The sequence below is a fragment of the Hypanus sabinus genome, chromosome 25 (genome assembly GCF_030144855.1).
Source record: "Hypanus sabinus isolate sHypSab1 chromosome 25, sHypSab1.hap1, whole genome shotgun sequence".
Lineage (NCBI taxonomy): Eukaryota > Metazoa > Chordata > Chondrichthyes > Myliobatiformes > Dasyatidae > Hypanus > Hypanus sabinus.
Window position 1 is genome coordinate 6,466,029 of NC_082730.1, and position 18,422 is coordinate 6,484,450.

Consider the following 18,422-nt stretch of genomic DNA (forward strand, 5'->3'; position numbering starts at 1 on the left):
AGAAGGAATTAAAATAAAATAATGATAATAATAAATAAATAAATAAGAGTTATATATACATTGAACAGATCAAAAACTATGCAAAAACAGAAATATATATTTAAAAAGTGATGTAGTGTTCAAGGGTTCAATATCCATCAAGAAATGAAAACATATGTTGGTGATATTAAACCTGACTCTGATGGAGTGGCAAGTATTTTGTTTAAATACACACAATAGTAGGTGCTGAAACCCATTTCCATGATTGGTGGAAGGAGCAGATACAATAGAAACAATGTTTAAGAGGCATTTAGTCGCATGAACAGACAGGGAATGGAAGGATATGGGCCATGTGCAGGCAGGTGGCATTAGATTAGTATCATGGTTGGCATAGCTATTGTTCCATCTTCTAAACTTCTTATTTAACTAATTATCCAGTTCATAACCACCTTATATTGCCTGCAACTTGAGCCAGAGAAAGGCTACTTTGCTAGTGAGTCTGTGCCAGAAAGGGCTTCCCAGTGTAAACCCACCTTCCAACACTGAGCTCACATCACTTCAGGATACACTTCCTCACATATACATCCAAGTCCTGTTTAGGTGCAGCAGCTGCTTCTTCCTATTACCTCTCCTGGTCACTACCACCCTTTCAATGAAACTGGTTTTCCTTCGTCTCCCCCTTTATGCTTGGTTGATTGGCCACTCTACTCTGACCCAATGTCATTTTGTGCACTTCAATCAAATATTCTCTCCATCTTCTTCATTCCAAGAAAATTAACCATAAGACAAGGGAGAATTAGATTATTCAACCCATCGAGTCTACTCTGCCATGCGATCATGGCTGAATTATTATTCCCTAAATCCTATTCTCCTGCCTTTGACACCCTTACCAATCAAGAACCTATCAACCTCCTCTTAAAATATACCAAACAACTTAGGCTGCACTGCCATCTGAGGCAATGAATTCTACAGATTCACCACCCTCTTACTGAAGAATCTCCTCCTCATCTCTGCTCTAATGGGCTGTTCTTGTATTCTGAGGCTGTGCCTTTGGTCCTGAACTTCACCACTATAGGAAATATCCTCTCCATGCCCACTCTCTTCAGGCTTTTCAATATTCGATCGCTCTTCTTCTAAATTCCAGTGAGTACAGGCCCAGCCCTATCAAATTCTCCTCATATGTAAACCCTTTCATTCCCAGGAATATTCTTGTGAACCACCTCTGGATTCCCTCCAATACCAGCATGCCCCTTCTTAGATAATGGACCCAATGCTGATGGCAATACTCCAACTGCGGTCTGATCAATACCTTATAAAACCTCAGCATTACATCCTTGCTTTAATATACTAGTCCTCTTGAAATGAATGCAAACGCTGCATTTGCATTCCTCACCACAGTACCTATCTGCAAGTTAAACTTTAGGGAACCCTGCACAGGACCCACCAGCCTATCCAAACTTTTAGAGAAGTTTTTCCAGTGGGGGCAATATTCTAGTTTTCACAACCCCAAAGCAGGGTTTTTTTAAAGGACCCAAGACCTCAGCACATCAGAGTGTTTCCTGTGGCCTTGGGGCATTGGTCCTAGTGTACTATCCTCAACCTCTGGATTAAATTAGCTGCCGGGGAGGAAATCAGTATTTACCAAAGGAGAAGTAAGGTGCTCCTTCCTTGGGCAAGGTGTAGCACTGCTTAGCCTCCGATCAATACCATGTGAAGCCATGGGAGGTTGTATGAGCAGCTGGTGTATATCACAAGTCCTGGTTCTGCATCCACTGACACCAGACAGACAGTCTCTGAAGAGTTTTGATAATGACTGGGGTCACCTGTCTTGTAAAGACGCTACCCAGGAGAAGGCAATGACTTCTGAGAAAAAAATTTCCAAGAACAATCACAGTCAAAGACCACGATCGACCAGTCGCTACATAATGATGATAATGACCAGGCTTCTAACTCTACACTGACTGACCTTCTTTGAACAAGTACTTTTAAATGCTTAAACTTTTCCCCAAAAACTGCTGGAGATATAAAACTAAATACCTCTTTAAAAATTGAAGTCCATTACTTTGTCTCTTCAGCAGGTGCAAGGCGCTCCATCTGATGGGAAAGCACCTCTCCGTTCTCAAGTTCTCTTTTCTTGTTTCTCATCAGGCTAGAAAGAACACAAGAACCAAGGGACATGAGAAATCCACCATTCAACTTTTCAAACATGGTCTGCCAGAAATGATATAGTGTTGTCCCAGCATATATGATGAATAAACTCTTCTCGGGCTTCCTCTTGTCACCTGTTCCTCCTGATTGGTTTGACCTCATCCAAAAAATTTCCCCTGTCCCACCTTGTTTACAATCAAATTACAGTCCTTACCTAGAGCGCGACCTTTGTTAAAATTCTTGTTCTCCAGTTTTATTTCACTGGCTTCCTTCACCAGATGGTCCCAAAAGTCACCGTCGTGACACAATAGTTTTTTGCTGAAATCAATCCTGTAGACATTGCGAATATAGTGTTCTGCTACCACCGATTTCTCTAGCTAACCCAAACAGATACACCTCCAAGTGCCCCTTAATATGGGTTTCCATCGTCTGGATGAAATACACTGCTCCATGTTCACAGGAAATCCTGTAAACGTTCTGCCACTTGCACACATTACTGCTGAACATTTGCCTCAATGACGTTTCCCTATACTGGGACTGCCGAGGACCACAAAGCACAGCCTTCGAATACAAGGACTCCTCATCTTTGTCTCTTTAGGACAGAGATGGAGGATTCTTTACTCAGAGTGGCGAATCTGTGGAATTCATTGTCACAGGCACCTATAGAGGTGAAGTCATTGGTTAATATTTAAAATGGAGGCTGATAATTCCTTGATCAGTGTGTGTAGGCCTCTGTTAGTCTCTTCAGATTTACGCCTTGGAAAGTTTGATTAGTAAAAGAGCATCAAAGGTTACAGGGAGGATGGGGTTGAGAAGGAAGATCATCAGCCATGATCAAGTGCAGAATAGACTGGATGGGCCGAATGGCTTTATTCTGCTCCTATGTCTTTGATCTTATGTTCCTTAATCCATTAATGGGCATTTCACGCTAACTAAAGAGGCAGTGTCATAGAGCACCACTGTACTTTGGCCCATCTCGCCTATAGTTCCATCTACCTGCACCTGGACCACAGCCCTCCATGGCTCTCTCATCCATGTACCTACCCAACCTCCCTTAAATGTTGTAACTGAGTCTGCATCCATCATTTCCACTGGCAGCTCATTCCACACTCCCACTATTGAGTGAAGAGCTTTCCCTTCAGGTTCCTCTTAAATATTCCACATTTCACCCTTAAACTATGAATTCTATTTCTCGTCTCACTCAACCTCAGCATTTACCCTAGTTTTACCCTTCATACTTCTTGTAAGTTTCTATCAAATCTCCCCTCTTTCTCTTACACTCTTGGAAGTAAAGTCCTGCTAACCTATTCAACTTTTCCCTCTAACTCATGTCAAGTCCCAGCAATGTTCTTGTAAATTTTCTATCAACTCCTTCAGTCCTATGGACATTTTTCCTGTTTTTTCGAAACTGCACAAAATACTCTAAATTTAGCCTCACCAATATTTGATAATAACTTCAACATAACATCCCAACTTTTGCACTCAATATTTTATAAAGCCCAATGTGCCATAAAGCTGTCTTTATGGCCTTATGCAGCACTTTGAAGGAATTATGGATCTGTATTTCCAGATCCCCTGTCTTACTGCATAGCTCAGTGTCCCACCATTCACTGTGCAATGTCTACCCTGGTTTGTCCTCATCAGGTGCAACACCTCATACCTGCCCGCATTAAATGCCATCTGCCATCTTTCAGATCATTTTTCAAGCTGGTATTGATCCCACTCCAAGCTTTAATGACCTTCCTTCCTGTCCATTACACCCGCAAATGTGTTGTTGCAAATTTGCTAACTCAGTTTATCACATCATCTAAATTATTAACATAGATGATAAACAAGAGGACCTAAAACTGAATCCTGCCATGTTGACTATCCCTAATCATGCCTTGTCTATCCATGTACAAACGTACTTAGAATTCCTGTCCCCTAGAATATTTTCCAATAATTTACCCACAACTGACGTCAGGCTCATGTATTGGGTCTCTTAAAAACATTAAGGTGGATAAGACCCCTCGCATCTGATGGGATATATCCCAGGATATTGAGAAGGGCAAGAGATAAGATTGTTGGGGCCTTGACCAATATTCTCCTGTACTCTCCAGCCACCAGTGAGGTCCCAGAAAACTGTTAAGTAGCTAATGGTGTTTCATTATTCGAGAAATAGTTACGATCCTGAAAACTATAGTCTCTCGTTAGCGGTAGGGAAGTTACTGGAAAGCATTTTTAGAGATAGGATTTGTGAGAATTTAGAAAACCATTGCCTAATTAGGACAAGGTCCTACTAACTTTACTTTATTACTTTATTGTCGCCAAACAATTGATACTAGAGCGTACAATCATCATAGTGATATTTGATTCTGCGCTTCATGCTCCCTGGAGTACAAATCAATAGTAAATATAATAAAAATTTAAATTATAAATCATAATTTTAAAATATAGAAAAGGGAAAGTAAGTTAGTGCAAATCAGGTCCGGATATTTGGAAGGTACGGCCCAGATCCGGGTCAGGATCCATTCAGCAGTCTTATCACAGTTGGAAAGAAGCTGTTCCCAAATCTGACTGTACAAGTCTTCAAGCTCCTGAACCTTCTCCCGGAGGGAAGAGGGACAAAAAGTGTGTTGGCTGATTGATTATCCTGGCAGCACTGCTCCGACAGCATGCAGTGTAAAGTGAGTCCAAGGGTGGAAGATTGGTTTGTGTGATGTACTGGGCTGTGTTAGATGGAGCTCTTATAGATAGTGGGGTCAAGGGATTTGGGGAGAGGGCAGGAATGGGGTACTGATTGTGTATGATCAGCCATGATCACAGTGAATGGTGGTGCTGGCTAGAAGGGCCAAATGGCCTACTCCTGTACCTATTGTCTAATGTCTATTCACGATCTTCTCCAGCTTCTTTTGGTCTTGGACAGGACAACTTCCATACCAGGTTGTGATGCTCCCTATCTACGGTGCATCTATAAAAATTAGTGAGGGTTTTAGGGGACAGGCCAAATTTCCTCAGCTTTCTCAGGAAGTAAAGGCGTTTGTGGGCCTTCTTGGCAGTGGACTCTGCTTGGTTAGACCAAGTCAGGTCATTCGTGATATTCACCCAGAGGAAGTTAAAGCTTTTGACCTGTTCCACCTGCGCACCACCGATGTAGACGGGGTCGTGCGGTCAGCTACTCCTTCTGAAGTCAACAACCAATTCCTTCGTCTTGCTGATGTTGAGGGATAGGTTATTGTCTTCGCACCATGCCAACTTGATAGTGTTTTTGAGGAGGTTATGAGAGTGATTGATGAAGGTAGAATTGTGGATGCTATTTAAGTGGGGTTTGGTAAGGTGTTTGCACATTTTTACCAACAGACACATTTTTTAGGCTGAGGCTACTAAAATGTTCCATCTGGTCAATCTTGCTGTATGCTTCTGAAACATGGCCTATAACAGCAGAACTCCAAAGAAACTTAGAAGCAACAGAAATGTGGTTTCCTAGAAGAATGATGAAAATATCATATAGAGACAGGGTGACTGATGAGACAGTACACTAATGTGCCCATACAAAAAGATCTTTAATTAGAACATTAAATGAGAGGAAACTTAAATTCCTGGGCCATGTAATCGGAAAGGGAGAAACAGAATGCTTTAGATTACAAGGCCGTATGCCTGGGAAATGCAGAAGCGGAAGACAAAGAAGAAAATAGATGGACACTGTGAAAGAACCATTGACGCTGTGAGGGATCGTTTGCTGTGGAGAGCCATGATTGCCCAAGCATGTAACGCGCAAGGCACATGAAGAAGTTTGCACAAGGTCCCTCATGACAGGCTCATTCAGAATCAGAATATCACTGGTATATATTGTGAAATTTGTTGACTTTGCAGCAGCAATAAATTGCAATAAATAATAATAGTAAAAAAACCATCAATTAAAGTGTGTATGTATGAATGTTCTTGTATTCAAGCTGGATGAAAACACACATGGATGGGTATGTAAGTTTGCAAATGATTTGGAGAAGGAAGCCGGAGGATCAGAACAGGAGTGCAGCGGGAGCCATCTTGAATTTTTCTTATTCTCATCGGAGTTAAGAGAGGCGGGACTGCACTGGCATGTGACGGCGGGCAGTGAAGTGGGGAAGATTTAAAAAGGACACGGCCTTATACAGCGGGCAGCGTCATTTGCATGCAGCGGAGTGAGCTGGAAGCAGAGTGAAGGCTTAAGGGCTTGGGCTCAACGGGCTGAGGTGGAAATGGGCGAGGCAAGGTAGGTTTAATTTTCAGTTTTTCCTGTTATTTGAGGAAAGGGGAAGTATGAGTGTGAGGGCAGCTTGTTGTTCTCGGTGTGGGATGTGGGAGGTCCTGGAGACTCCTAGCCTCCCAGACGTCCACATCTGCGCCAGGTGCGCTGAGCTGCAGCTCCTAAGGGACTGTGTTAGGGAACTGGAGCTCGATGACCTTCTTCTGGTCAGGAAGAGTGAGGAGTTGATAGAGAGGAGTTACAGGCAGGTGGTCACACCGGGGCCACGGGAGGTGGGTCACGGTTAGGAGGGGGAAGGGGAAGAGTCAGATACTAGAGAGTACTCCAGTCGCTGTACCCCTTGACAATAAGTACTCCGGTTTGAGTACTGTTGGGGGGGACAGCCTACCTGGGGGAAGCAACAGTGGCTGTGCCTCTGGCACAGAGTCCGGCCCTGTAGCTCAGAAGGGTAGGGAAAGGAAGAGGAAGGCAGTAATAGGGGACTCGACAGTTAGGGGATCAGATAGGCGATTCTATGGATGCAATCAAGAGACCCGGATGGTAATTTGCCTCCTTGGTGCCAGGGTTCGGTATGTTACAGATCGCGTCCAAGATATCCTGAAGTGGGAAGGTGAGGAGCCAGAGGTCGTGGTACATATAGGTACCAATGACATTGGTAGGAAAAGGGAAGAGGTCCTGAAAGGAGAATACAGGGAGTTAGAAAGGCAGTTGAGAAGCAGGACCGCAAAGGTGGTAATCTCGGGATTACTGCCTGTGCCACGTGACAGTGAGAGTAGGAATGGAATGAGGTGGAGGATAAATGCATGGCTGAGGGATTGGAGCAGGGGGCAGGGATTCAAGTTTCTGGATCATTGGGACCTCTTTTGGGGCAGGTGTGACCTGTACAAAAAGGACAGGTTACACTTGAATCCCAGGGGGACTAATATCTTGGTGGGGAGATTTGCTAAGGCTACTGGGGAGACTTCAAACTAGAATGGTTGGGGGGGGGTGGGAGTCAATTTGAAGAGACTAAGGGAGAGGAGGTTAGTTCACAAATAGAGAAAGCTAGTAGACAGTGTGTGAGGGAGAATAGGCAGGTGATAGAGAAGGGGAGCGCTCAGACCGAAGATGTAGGGGAGAAGGAAGAAAAAGATAATAAAGTTGATCCCATTGTTAGGGATAAACAGAGAGGAAGAGGTGGAGAGTTTCTTAAATGCATCTATTTTAATGCTAGGAGCATTGTAAGAAAGGTGGATGAGCTTAGAGCATGGATTGATACCTGGAAATATGATGTTGTAGCTATTAGTGAAACATGGTTGCAGGAGGGGTGTGATTGGCAACTAAAAATTCCTGGATTTCATTGCTTCAGGTGTGAGAGAATCGGAGGGGCAAGAGGAGGAGGTGTTGCATTGCTTGTCGGAGAAAATATTACAGCGGTGCTTTGGCAGGATAGATTAGAGGGTTCATCTAGGGAGGCTATTTGGATTAAATTGAGGAATGGGAAAGGTGTAGTAACATTTATAGGGGTGTATTATAGACCACCTAATGGGGAGCGAGAATTGGAGGAGCAAATTTGTAAGGAGATAGCAGATACTTGTAGCAAGCACAAGGTTGTGATTGTGGGAGATTTTAATTTTCCACACATAGACTGGGAAACCCATTCTGTAAAAGGGCTGGATGGTTTGGAGTTTGTAAAATGTGTGCAGGATAGTTTTTTGCAGCAATACATAGAGGTACCGACTAGAGAAGGGGCAGTGTTGGATCTCCTGTTAAGGAATTAGATGGGTCAGGTGATGGAGGTATGTGTGGGGGAGCACTTCGGGTCCAGTGATCACAATACCATTAGTTTCAATATAATTATGGAGAAGGATAGGACTGGACCCAGGGTTGAGATTTTTGATTGGAGAAAGGCTAACTTTGAGGAGGTGCAAAAGGATTTAGATGGAGTGGATTGGGACAATTTGTTTTATGGGAAGGATGTAATAGAGAAATGGAGGTCATTTAAAGGTGAAATTTTGAAGGTACAGAATTTTTATGTTCTTGTTAGGTTGAAAGGAAAGGTTAAAAGTTTGAGAGCGTCATGGTTTTCAAAGGATATTGGAAACTTGGTTCGGAAAAAGAGGGAGCTCTATAATAAATAAAGGCAGCATGGAGTAAATGAGGTGCTCAAGGAATATAAATAACGTAAAAAGAATCTTAAAAAAGAAAATTAGAAAAGCTAAAAGAAGTTATGAGGTTGCTTTGGCAAGTAAGGTGAAAATAAATCCGAAGGGTCTCTACAGTTAAATTAATAGCAAAAGGATAGTGAGGGATAAAATTGGTCCCTTAGAGAATCAGAGTGGACAGCTATGTGTGGAGCCGAAAGAGATGGCGGAGATTTTGAACTATTTCTTTTCTTCGGTATTCACTAAGGAGAAGGATATTGAATTGTGTAAGGTAAGGGAAACAAGTAGGGTAGTTATGGAAACTATGATGATTAAAGAAGGGGAAGTACTGGCGCTTGAAAAAAATATAAAATTGGATAAGTCTACGGTCCTGACAGGATATTCCCTTGGACCTTGAGGGAAGTTAGTGTAGAAGTAGCAGGGGCTCTGACAGAAATATTTCAAATGTCTTTAGAAACAGGGATGATGCCAGAGGATTGGCATATTGCTCATGTGGTTCCATTGTTTAAAAAAGGGTTCTAAGAGTAAATCTAGCAATTATCGGCCTGTAAGTTTGATGTCAGTGGTGGGTAAATTAATGGAAAGTATTCTTAGAGATGGTATATATAATTATCTGGATAGACAGGGTCTGATTAGGAACAGTCAACATGGATTTGTGCGTGGAAGGTCATATTTGACAAATTTTATTGAATTTTTTGAAGAGGTTACTAGGAAAGTTGACAAGGTTAAAGCACTGGATGTTGTCTATATGTACTTCAGTAAGGCCTTTGACAAGGTTCCACACAGAAGGTTAGTTAGGAAGGTTCAATCGTTAGGTATTAATATTGAAGTAGTAAAATGGATTCAACAGTGGCTGGATGGGAGATGCCAGAGAGCAGTGGTGGATAATTGTTTGTCAGGTTGGAGGCTGGTGACTAGTGGGGTGCCTCAGGGATCTGTACTGGGTCCAATGTTGTTTGTCATATACATCAATGACCTGGATGAGGGGGTGGTAAATTGGATTAGTAAGTATGCAGATGATACTAAGATAGGTGGCGTTGTGGATAATGAAATAGGTTTTCAAAGCTTGCAGAGAGATTTAGGCCAGTTAGAAGAGTGGGCTGAAAGATGGCAGATGGGGTTTTAATGCTGATAAATGTGAGGTGCTACATTTAGGTAGGAATAATCCAAATAGGACATACATCATAAATGGTAGGGCATTGAAGAATGCAGTCGAACAGAGTGATCTAGGAATAATGGTGCATAGTTCCCTGAAGGTGGAATCTCATGTGGATAGGGTGATGAAGAAAGCTTTTGGTATGCTGGCCTTTATAAATCAGAGCATTGAGTATAGAAGTTGGGATGCAATGTTAAAATTGTACGGACTTCCGGTAAGATGGCGATTGTTTAGCTGCTCCGAACTTTTGCTCCGTCATTCTTCCTATCTTTGCACTATACGTCTCCATTCTTAAACCTTAGTTAGGTATTTTATTAGGTTTCTTTTACTTGCCTGCGAACACATCTAATAATGTCTACCAAAAGTACGAAAACTGGGAAAAAGGAAACTTCTACGACTTTGCCAGCTGACATTCTTGCTGCTTTGGAGCAACATCAACAAGATATTTTAAAGGAATTAGAACTTCTTTCAACCAGCTGGATGTCAAATTGGATCGGAGCAACGCTAAAGTGGACGAACATGCTGAACATTTATCTCGCATCGACTCAACTTCTGAAGATTTAAAACGCCGTGTTCAATACCTTGAGACCCTCTGCTCAAGCCTAGAGGAGTTGAATTGTAAACTTTTTTCCAAAATGGTGGATCTTGAAAACCAGAGCAGACGTTGCAATCTACAAATTCTTGGTTTGCCAGAGGCCACCGAACAGGGCTCTCCCGTGGAATTCTTTTCCGATTTTCTCTGTGAGATTTTGGGAATTTCTTCCGAATCCACCTGAGCTCGAATGGGCACACAGGATCTACGTTCCCCCCGCAATTCTGGGTTCCCGCCCATGACTGGCAATTTTGTGCTTTCATCAATACCAGGTGAAAAACCGTTTGATTATGGAGGCACGCCGCAGAGGTACTTTTGCTTTTCAAAATACAGTCATTCGTTTTGTGGAGGATTTTGCCCCCCAGGTTCTGAAGATGCGTGCTGAGTTTAAAGGTGTAATGAAAGTGCTTTTTGATCGTGGTTTTAGACCCTCCCTTCGAAACCCAGCCGATCTCCGAATTACGCTTACTACTGGAGAATATAAGTGGTTTAAATCAGTGAAGGAGGCTGAGGCATTTGTTGGAAGTCTTCCGGTCATCTCGTCTTCTTCGGAACCCGGTCTGACCTTCTAAAATGGTGGATAAGTACCTCTTGTAGTAAAGTTATTTTTTCCGGACTCAGACTTTACTTAAATAATTCAGACATTATCTATTGAAACTCTAAGGGCGGTAGACAATCTCTCCCTGGACTTGGTGCGTTTAATGTTTCCCTGCGGACGTTTAGATTGTACTTGTGTAATCTATTTTTTTGCATAACTTTATCGATAGAGTTCTACAATTGACTCTAACTTGTTTTGGAGGTTTGGAGTTTTTATTGAAGGCCTCTCTGTTGGTTGATTCACATTTTAAGTTTTGCCTTTTTTTCTGTAAATGGTTGATAAGTACTCTCCTCGAATCGATAATTTTCCCCTTTTCTCCTTTTTTTTTCTTTTAATCTAAAATTTTTCATGGGTAGGTTAGTTTTGGTTTTCTTTTGATTTTCTTTGTATTAAGTTTTATACTTCCGTTGAAGCTGTTCCTATTTGTAATTATGTTTTCCAGTGCATAAACTAGTTTCCATTTGCTATAGTGTTTATACGGAACTGTTGTCAACGACACGGAACTGGAAGTCACATTTGGGTTAATTTTTTTGGTAGCCGTCTAGTTTTGGGTTGCGAGAGTGGGGTGGGATCTCCAGCTCTAACACTACTTACTGTTTCTTTTGCTTTCTTTTGTTACTCAGGACATGTTTCTGTTTTGATTCTACAAATCTGTGTTTACATTTTTGCTCCCAGACTGTTATTGTACTGCTTGACTTTTTATATGCCTGCTGCCTTTTATGCACTAACAATTGATAATGGTTAATACACTTAAATTTGTGGGCTGGAATGCAAAGGGATTGAATCACCCGGTTAAAAGAAGGAAAGTCTTCTCACATATTAAACAACTCAAAGCTGACATTGCTTTCCTTCAAGAAACTCATATTCGTTGTTTTGATAACTCACAGCTTTTGTCAAAGTGGGCAGGTCAACATTTTCATTCATCCTTTGTCGCCAAAGCTAGGGGGGGGGGGGGTCTCCATCCTTATTAACTCAAATATTCCTTTTGAATTCCACAATAAGATATCTGATACAAATGGCCATTTTATTATTGTTTCTGGTAAACTATATAATACTAAAGTTGTACTAGCAAACCTGTATGCCCCCAATTTTGATGATGTTAATTTTTTTGAACGTTTTTTCTCCTCACTACCAGACTTAAACTCATACTCTCTTATACTGGGTGGTGATTTCAATTGTTGGTTAGATCCTAATTTGGATCGATCATCCTCTGTTACTAGACCACCTACTAAATCTGCCTTAGCTATTCAATCGTTTCTCTCTAATTATGGGATCTCTGATATATGGTGTTTCCTTCATCCTACTGAGAGAGATTATTCTTTTTTTTCACATGTTCACCATACCTTTACTAGAACTGACTACTTCTTACTCGATAATCAACTCATTCCATTTGTCTATTCTTGTGATTATCAGAGTATACTGATTTCTGACCATGCCCCAATTACTCTGTCTTTAAATTTTCCTGGTCTCCCTTAAAGGATTAAACACTGGCGGTTTGATTTGACTTTATTATCAGATGATGATTTTCTAAAATTTATTAAGGATCAGATAACCTTTTATTTTAACACCAATACATCACCTGAAGTGTCATCCCAGATTGTCTGGGATGCCATGAAAGCATATTTGAGGGGCCAAATAATCTCCTATACAGCAAATCTTAATAGAAAGTCCTGTGCAGATTGATTAGACCTCATCAATCAGATTAAAGAATTGGATCAACTGTATGCTCAAACTAAGAATCCTGAACTATACAAGAAGCGTGTAGAACTTCAAACTAAATTTAATCTTCTGTCTACTCAACCTGTCAAACGTCAACTTCTTGAAAGTAAGAGTCGCTTTTATATTCATGGTGACAAATCTGGTAAATGTCCAGCCAATCAGCTGAGGTGTTCCAAAGCCAAACAACATACGACAAAGATCCGGAAGGAGAATGGAGACCTTACATCGGACCTTACATTAGAAATCAATGACCCATTTAAAAATTTCTATTCTCAACTTTATTCCTCTGAATCTTTGAATGACAATATCTCTGTTGATCATTTTTTAAATAATCTGAATATTCCTTCGCTTTCATCTGATTTTAAAGCCAAACTTAATGTGCCTATATCATCAGAAGAAATATCTTTTGCAATTTCTGCATGGTCCTCAGGGAAATCTCCCAGACCTGATGGGTTCCCCGTAGAATTTTATAAATCATTCTCTTCACTTATTTCTCCTCAGTTATTCTCAGTATTATCTGACTCGTTTAATTACTGCAAATTGCCACCCTCTTTTAATGAGGCATCTATTATCCTTTTATTAAAAAAGGGTAAAGACCCAACAGAGTGCTCCTCGTATAAGCCAATTTCTTTGCTTAATGTTGATGATAAAATCTTGGCCAAAGTTTTGGCTTATAGATTAGAAACTGTTATTCCCCCTATTATTTCTGATGATCAAACTGGTTTTATTAAAAACCGTCTTCCCTTTTTTAACATTCGGCGTTTATTTAACATTTTATATTCACCTCCAACTGGGATTCCTGAATGTGTTATTTCCCTCGATGCGGAGAAAGCATTTGATTATATAGAGTGGAACTACCTTTTTGCAGTTTTAGAAAAATTTGACTTCCGTCAAAGTTTTATCTCTTGGATCAAATTGCTGTATTTGTGTCCTACTGCCTCTGTTTTAATTAATTTTCAGAAATCCCAGTTATTTAACCTCAAACGTGGCACCCGTCAGGGATGCCCTTTAAGTCCCTTTCTCTTTGATTTGGCTATGGAACCTTTGGCGATAGCATTTCGAAATTGTCCTGAATTGACCAGGATTTGGAGAGGGGGTGTTGAGTATAAAGTTTCTCTTCATGCTGATGACTTATTACTTTTTCTTTCAAATCCGTCTACATCCTTACCGCCAATGTTTTCACTTAATTTACATAAGAGCGAACTTTTCCCAATTAATAAAGAAGCACAAGAATTAACATTTCGTGATCTCCCTTTCAAAGTAGTTCACAATCAATTTACTTATCTTGGGATTACAGTCACAAGGAAGTTTAAAGATCTCTTTGTGAAAATTTTGCCAATCTTTCATATACTATAAAACAAAGTCTGTTACAATGGTCACCTCTATCTATGTCTTTGGTAGGCCATATTAATGTTGTTGAAATGTATGTTCTCCCTAAACTTTTATATTTATTTCAATCAATCCCATTTTTTATTCCTAAATCTTTTTTTGATTCCTTAGACTCTATTATTTTGTCATATCTGTGGAAGAATAAGCGCTCTAGAATTAATAAAGTTTATCTCCAAAAATCTAAAAAAGAGGGTGGCATGGCTCTACCTAACTTTTGTTTATATTATTGGGCAGCCAATATACGTTGTGCTACCTTTTGGTCTTTTTTTCATGGCCAACCCGAGTGCCCTAACTGGGTGGCAATGGAGTTGAGCTCCACTAAAGAATTATCTATCTCTGCACTTCTTGGCTCTGTACTCCCTAGTAGTTTGTCCAAATTAATAGTTCATCCTCTTGTTAGACACACCTTGCGTATATGGGCTCAGTTTAGGAAATTTTATGGTTGCCACGGTTTTCCTGTTTCTAGCCCGATCTTACATAATCACCTTTTTTAACCTACTACGTATGACTCAGCATTCCATGATTGGTATAGGAAGGGCATTAGACATTTTGAAGATCTTTTTATTGATAATCGCTTTGTTTCTTTTCAACAGCTCTCTGCTGTTCATTCTGCGCAATGCTCATTTTTTTAGATATCTCCAAATTAGACACTTTAATTCCTAACTTCCCTGAAATGCCTGAGAAAAAAGTCATGGACTTATTTCTTTCCATTAATCCACTAGGTAAAGGCTTAATATCATTTATTCAAGATAAATTAGCAGCCTTACGACGTGCCCCTGTGGATAAAATTAAAATGGCATGGGAGCATGATTTAAATATCTCCTTATCTGATGAGACTTGGGACTCGATTCTCAAATCGGTCAATTCAACCTCTCTTTGTGCTCGCCATTGCCTTTTACAGTTTAAGATTGTTCAAAGAGCCCATATGTCTAAATCTAAATTATCTCGATTTTACCCTAACATTAGTCCGCTTTGTGATAAATGCAAAAGGGGCGAGGCCTCTCTCATTCATATGTACTGGTTTTGTCCTAGCTTGGAGAGATTTTGGAAAGATGTCTTCATAACGTTATTGTATATTCTGAATCACCACCTAGAACCTAACCCTTTAATTGCTTTGTTCGGTTTTTGGGGTGAGACAGATTTATGTCTGAGTTCGACCAGGTGTCGAATACTATCTTTTGCCTCTCTCCTGGCTAGACGTTTAATCCTCCTTAGATGGAGAGATGTTGTCCCGCACACACATGCTCAATAGCTTAACGATATTATGGCCTGCTTAGGCCTTGAAAAAATTCATTATTCAGTCCTTAATTCGGATTTAAAGTTCCATAAGGTCTGGGGACCTTTTATCGAGTACTTTCACAACCTTCCTCTTGACTAGGGTTTTTTTTTTCGGTCCCTTGCTTCCAGCTCCTTTTTTTTTGGTAGTAGGCATTAATATCTCCTGTTGCTAAGTGTATTTACAGTTTTGGGGGTTTGATTGTCCTGATTTATATTCTCTATATTGTGTTGTGGTTGGTCCGGAGTTTTTTTTGTTGCGGGGCTTGGGGAGGATACTAATTTTTACATGTCTTCAATTTGGGTGCTTTCTCAATTATCTTTCTTTGTATCATATTATTATTGTATGTTTATTTTTGCACTGTATCATTGTTCTTTATTTTGATCTGGGTTTTTTTTATCTGTAGCTATGTAGAAAATTGTATAAAAAAACTAATAAAAAAAAATTGTACAAGGCATTGGTGAGGCCAAATTTGGAGTCTTGTGTACAGTTCTGGTCACCGAGCTATAGGAAAGATATAAACAAAATAGAAAGAGTACACAGAAGATTTACTAGAATGTTACCTGGGTTTCAGCACCTAAGTTACAGGGAAAGGCTGAACAAGTTAGGTCTTTTTTCTTTGGAGCGTAGAAGGTTGAGGGGGGACTTGATAGAAGTATTTAAAATAATGAGGGGGAGAGATCGAGTTGACGTGGATAGATTTTTCCATTGAGAGTAGGGGAGATTCAAACAAGAGGACATGATTTGATAATTAGGGGGCTAAAGTTTAAGGGTAACATGAGGGGGAATATCTTTACTCAGAGAGTGGTAGCTATGTGGAATGAGCTTCCAGTAGAAGTGGTAGAGGCAGGTTCGGTATTGTCACTTAAAGTATAATTGGATAGGCATATGGACAGGAAAGGAATGGAGGGTTATGGGCTGAGTACGGGCCACTGGGACTAGGTGAATGTAAGCGTTCAGCTCAGACTAAAAGGGCCGAGATGGCCTGTTTCCGTGCTGTAATTAATATATGGTTATATTTGAAGATTGGTTGTGCGGATAGTGTGGACAACTATCAAGTGAAACAGTGAGATATTGATCAGCTGCAAATATGGGCAGAGAAATAGCAGGCAAATGTGATGTGTTTTCCCTTGGGAGATCAAATGTTTACATTTAATAATGGCAAGGCCATTATTGAGGAGTAGAGCGATATTAGGTTCATAACTCCCTGAAAGTGGCTACACAGATTCATAGAGTTTTTAATAATTAAGGAATGGAAACAGGAAGTTATGTTGCAGCCTTATGCCTTATTGAACTCATAAGGCTGCATCCGGAGTATTGCATTCGGTTCTGGTCGTTCCATTATAGATGTCGAGGCTTTGGAGAGGGTGCAGAAGAGGCTCACCAGGATGCAGCCTGGATTAGAGGGCATGTGCTACAAGGAGAGTTTGGACAAACTTTGCTTGTTTTCTCTGGAGCAGCATGGGTGAGGGGAGATCTTATAGAGCGTTATAAAATGAAGCATAGATAGAAATGACAAGACAGTATCTCTCACTGAGGGTCAACAGCTCTAATACTAGAGGGCATACTTTTAGTGAGAAGGGCCAAGGGTAAAGGGCATGTTCAGGGGACAATTTTTTTTACTACCAAGATAGTCGGTACTGGCCTGGGATGGAGGTGAGGTGAATATGGTGGAGGCCATCAAGAGGCTCCAGATTGGCACATGAACATGCAGGAAAAGAAAGAACATGGACATTGTAGATAGGAGGGTTTGTTCCTGTGCCCATGTTAGATATAACCCAGGGCTATATACTCAAAGGGGAGGTAATTCAGCAGGGAAAATGTTTAACCCAGAGAATGGCAGATAACCCAAATGAAAGTCTTTAATCAAGAGAACTGCAGAGTCTCAATCTCCAAATATGCCCATGTCCATCATGAACATTTTTTATGTTAGGAGCCACATTTCCTGCAGAAGATATTCTCAAACTACTCCTTTTTCAAATGGGGTTGCTTTACACAAAGAGAGGGGAGTGGCTTGCACGCCCACAGTACAATTCACTGTCTAAGGACACTGAACGTTGTAGCCAGGGTTGACTTTGGCCCAATACAGAATCAAGGGGATGATGGCACTGAGCTTTAATATGTCAAATAATGGGAGAACACAAGGTTCCTTCATAGCTTAAGGAAACTAACACGTGTGCAAGATGTCCTGTTATATTGAGCAGTGTGCACAACAACGTGGGGACAATCACATCAATTCAAAGATTTTTCAAATATCAAAACAGGTTCAGACTCCCAGATCCAATTCTCCTTTCGGTAAATCTGAATGGAATTTTCAGCAGACAATTAAATTGTTAAAAAGATTGGACTGTGGTGAAATTAGACCATGAGATAGAATTCAGCATCTAAAATATAAATCAATAAAATATAAAACACAACTTACCTTCCACATGAGCTATATCTTTTGTATAAAAAGCCTATCACGAGTAGTATAATAATAACTACCCCTATAAAAGAAGATTAAACACAATGTTAGATTGGCATTATCAGTAAAGACTTGGACAAAATTCAACTCTCATCTTAGTAGCTGTGAGAGGTAATTAGAGCTTCTGCCAAGTCTGACAACAAATCATAACTCTCCTTTCTCTTTGCTTGAAGGAGAACCACCGATTTCTCTCATTAACCACATTAGCCAAAGTGCCTTGTCCATGAATCTCATTGCAATTGCTATACGACACAGAAACGGGTCCTCAGCCCCACCTGTCGGTACTGAACAAAGTGCCAACCTCAGCTAATCCCATTTGCCAAAGTGAGGCCCATAGCAATACAAACCTATCATGTATGCAGATGTTCAAAGGTAATTGTAGCTGCCTCAGTCAGGTATAATCCTCTAGCAGTTCAGCCCATACACCTCAGGCCTCTGTGTATAAAAGTTGCCTCTCAGGTCCCCTTGAAAACTTTCTCCTCTCATCGTAAAGCTATGTCCTCTAGTTTTAGACTCGTCAGTATAAATTGGGACCCTATCTACGTGCCTCTTGATTTTATAAATTTCTGCCCATCTTCTCCAGGGAAAACAGTCCCAGCCTACCCAGTGTCTCCTTATTACTGAACTTCTTCAGTTCATGGAACACACTTGCAAATATTTCCTTCACCTTCTCTAGGTTAATCACATCTTTCCTATGGTAGGATGACGAGAACTGCACACAATACTCCAGGT

At 40.7% G+C, this 18,422-nt stretch overlaps 1 protein-coding gene across 3 annotated transcripts in view; it reads right to left on the bottom strand.

Moving 5' to 3' along the window:
- LOC132380949 (C4b-binding protein alpha chain-like) overlaps nucleotides 1-18,422 on the bottom strand; it is a 91,627-nt gene that overhangs the window by 13,658 nt on the left and 59,547 nt on the right. For 2 of the 3 annotated variants that reach the window (XM_059949962.1, XM_059949960.1), the window contains exons 18-19: nucleotides 17,649-17,712; nucleotides 2,017-2,128 (exon numbers count right to left, since the gene is read on the bottom strand). In XM_059949962.1, coding sequence (XP_059805945.1) covers nucleotides 2,038-2,128; nucleotides 17,649-17,712 — 155 coding nt within the window. In that variant the 3' untranslated portion in view covers nucleotides 2,017-2,037. Of the gene's footprint in view, nucleotides 1-100; nucleotides 1,843-2,016; nucleotides 2,129-17,648; nucleotides 17,713-18,422 lie in introns of those variants that run through there. The other variant, XM_059949961.1, reaches the window with a different exon arrangement.